This window comes from Telopea speciosissima, chromosome 10, assembly GCF_018873765.1.
Source record: "Telopea speciosissima isolate NSW1024214 ecotype Mountain lineage chromosome 10, Tspe_v1, whole genome shotgun sequence".
Classification (NCBI taxonomy): domain Eukaryota; kingdom Viridiplantae; phylum Streptophyta; class Magnoliopsida; order Proteales; family Proteaceae; genus Telopea; species Telopea speciosissima.
The window spans coordinates 11,907,397-11,909,712 of record NC_057925.1 but is presented as its reverse complement, the minus strand read 5'-3'; the positions used below and the strand labels follow the sequence as shown (position 1 = coordinate 11,909,712).

Here is a 2,316-nt window from a genome sequence, read left to right as displayed (position 1 = left end):
GTCAAGGTGGGGGTCAATCAGGCCAACCCGATCCTGCTCGACCCTATCAGGGTCGGGTCGGGCCGAACCGGGTTAGGGAAAACCCTGACAGGATCGGGTCGGGGTTGAGGGTTGCTTGGCCCTGTCAGGATTAGATCAGGGTCGGGGTTTAGGTTAAGGCCTCTAGGGTCAGGGTCAGGGTCAGGGTTTAGGCAGGCCCGGCCCAACCCGACCCATTGACACCCCTACATCCCGAAGTCGGATTTGATGCAACACTTTGTGCAGCCCGGGCAAAGAGCTGCACAGGATCTTTATCAGTCCCACTTGACATCTCACATTTCACCTTCCCTTTTCATTGCATTGTCTTTCTTCCTTCGAGTCCGATATCTGAGGATAAACTCTGATTATACACGAAGAGAAAGAGAAAGGGAAGGTGAAGAAAATGAAAGACACTGTAGTTTTCTATCCAGTCCCATCCATCGGCCATCTAGTCTCTATGGTTGAGCTGGGCAAGCTTATCCTTCGCCACTACAACCAACGTTTCTCCCTCACAGTCCTCATTTCAGGCTACTTTAACAGGGCCGCCGCCATTGATCCTTATATCGATCATGTCTCTAACACAGACCCTTCAATAACCTTCCATCGCTTACCTGCTCTTCCCAACCCTCCTTCCCATCCATCATCACCCACTCCCCACCGACCGGTCTTATTCTTCGAATCAATTCACCTCAACAACCCAAATCTTCTCCACACCCTCCAAACCATCTCTGAAACCTCCTCCATTGCAGCCCTTGTGATCGATTTCTTATGCAACCCAGCCTTCCCTGTCGCCACTGAGCTGAACATCCCTCTTTACTACTATTTTCCCACTGGCGCCTCTTTTGTTGCCATGATCCTTCACCTCCCAAACCTCCATAACCAGACGAACAAGAGCTTCAGAGAGCTTGGCAACACTACTGTTCTCCAAATCCCAGGATTGCCCCCAATTCGAGCTTCACAAATGGGGCCAAATTTACTCGATCGGAATAACAAGTTTTACGATATGATGTTGGATCTGGGTATGCTTCTCCTCAAATCAAGGGGAATTATAACAAATACCATTGAGGCACTAGAACCAAAGGCAATCAAGGCGGTCAGGAATCAAGCGCCGGCCATTTTCTGTATTGGACCAGTGGTTGCAGAACCCAGAGATCAATCTGGTGCGGCCGACTGTTTGTCGTGGCTTGACAAGCAACCGAGTCGGAGCGTTATGTTCTTGTGTTTTGGCAGCCGTGGCGTGTTTTCAGTGAAGCAGATTGAAGAGATCGCTGTTGGACTTGAGAGGAGTGGACAGAGGTTCTTGTGGGTGGTGAAGAACCCTCCACCAATCGACGATAAATCAAGGAGGCTGTCTTCGATATCCACCATGGATTTCGATCTTGAAGCTGTGATGCCTAAGGGATTTCTGGAGCGGACCAGAGACAGGGGTTTGGTGGTGAAGTCATGGGCGCCGCAGGTGGAGGTATTGAACCGAGAATCGGTGGGTGGATTCGTGACTCATTGCGGGTGGAACTCTGTTTTGGAAGCTGTGTGTGCTGGGGTGCCAATGGTGGCATGGCCGCTCTATGCAGAGCAGCATATGAATAAGGAGGTTTTGGTGGAGGAGATGAGGGTGGCATTGCCAATGGAGGCAGCGGAAGAGGATGAGTTTGCGGTTGCTGCCGAGGTTGAGAAGCGAGTCAGAATGCTGATTGAGTCGGAGGACGGAAGAGAGATTAGCAAACGCTGTCGAGAGATAACGGAGAAGGCTTTGGCTGCGTGGGCGGAGGGTGGGTCCTCTCAGACTGCTTTTACCGAGCTTGCCGAGTCATGGAGTCGGGGATGACAACTCGGGATAGTCAGATCCTTGTCTTAGTTGTGGGGTTTTTTTTTTTTTTTTTTTGGGAAATGAATTGATGTTGCAACACCGCGTGTACCTTCGCCTAAGTACAGTCGCACGGAAAGGACCAGAGATGCATTGATCACTTTATGTGCAACCGTACATGAGCATGGGTACACACCGCGCTGTAGCACCGGATAGCATTTCTTATCACTATATATTATACATATAATGGTGGTAACCCTTTCTCAATTTTTCCAATCAGGCATGTTTGTTTGACGGACAAAAAGGGTGGAAAAAGATAAAGTTATGGACCCCACATGTTCTAGGGGTTTTTTTTGGACCTGACTATAAAAAAAAAAGAAATGAAAGAATTGGAGAGATGAAATTATAGATCCCAAAGAGTTCCAAATGTCGAGATCAAGAACCAATTGAGTAAATGTACCAAATGCTTTACATCGGATTGAAGCGATGAATAC

At 48.8% G+C, this 2,316-nt stretch overlaps 1 protein-coding gene across 1 annotated transcript; it reads left to right on the top strand.

The window, feature by feature from the left end:
• Positions 1 to 475: 475 nt before the first annotated feature.
• LOC122643249 (UDP-glycosyltransferase 88F4-like) lies at positions 476 to 1,882 on the top strand. The gene has a single exon (XM_043836890.1). It carries the CDS (start codon positions 476 to 478, stop codon positions 1,841 to 1,843), a length of 1,368 nt encoding a protein of 455 aa, XP_043692825.1. The 3' UTR covers positions 1,844 to 1,882.
• Positions 1,883 to 2,316: the final 434 nt, after the last annotated feature.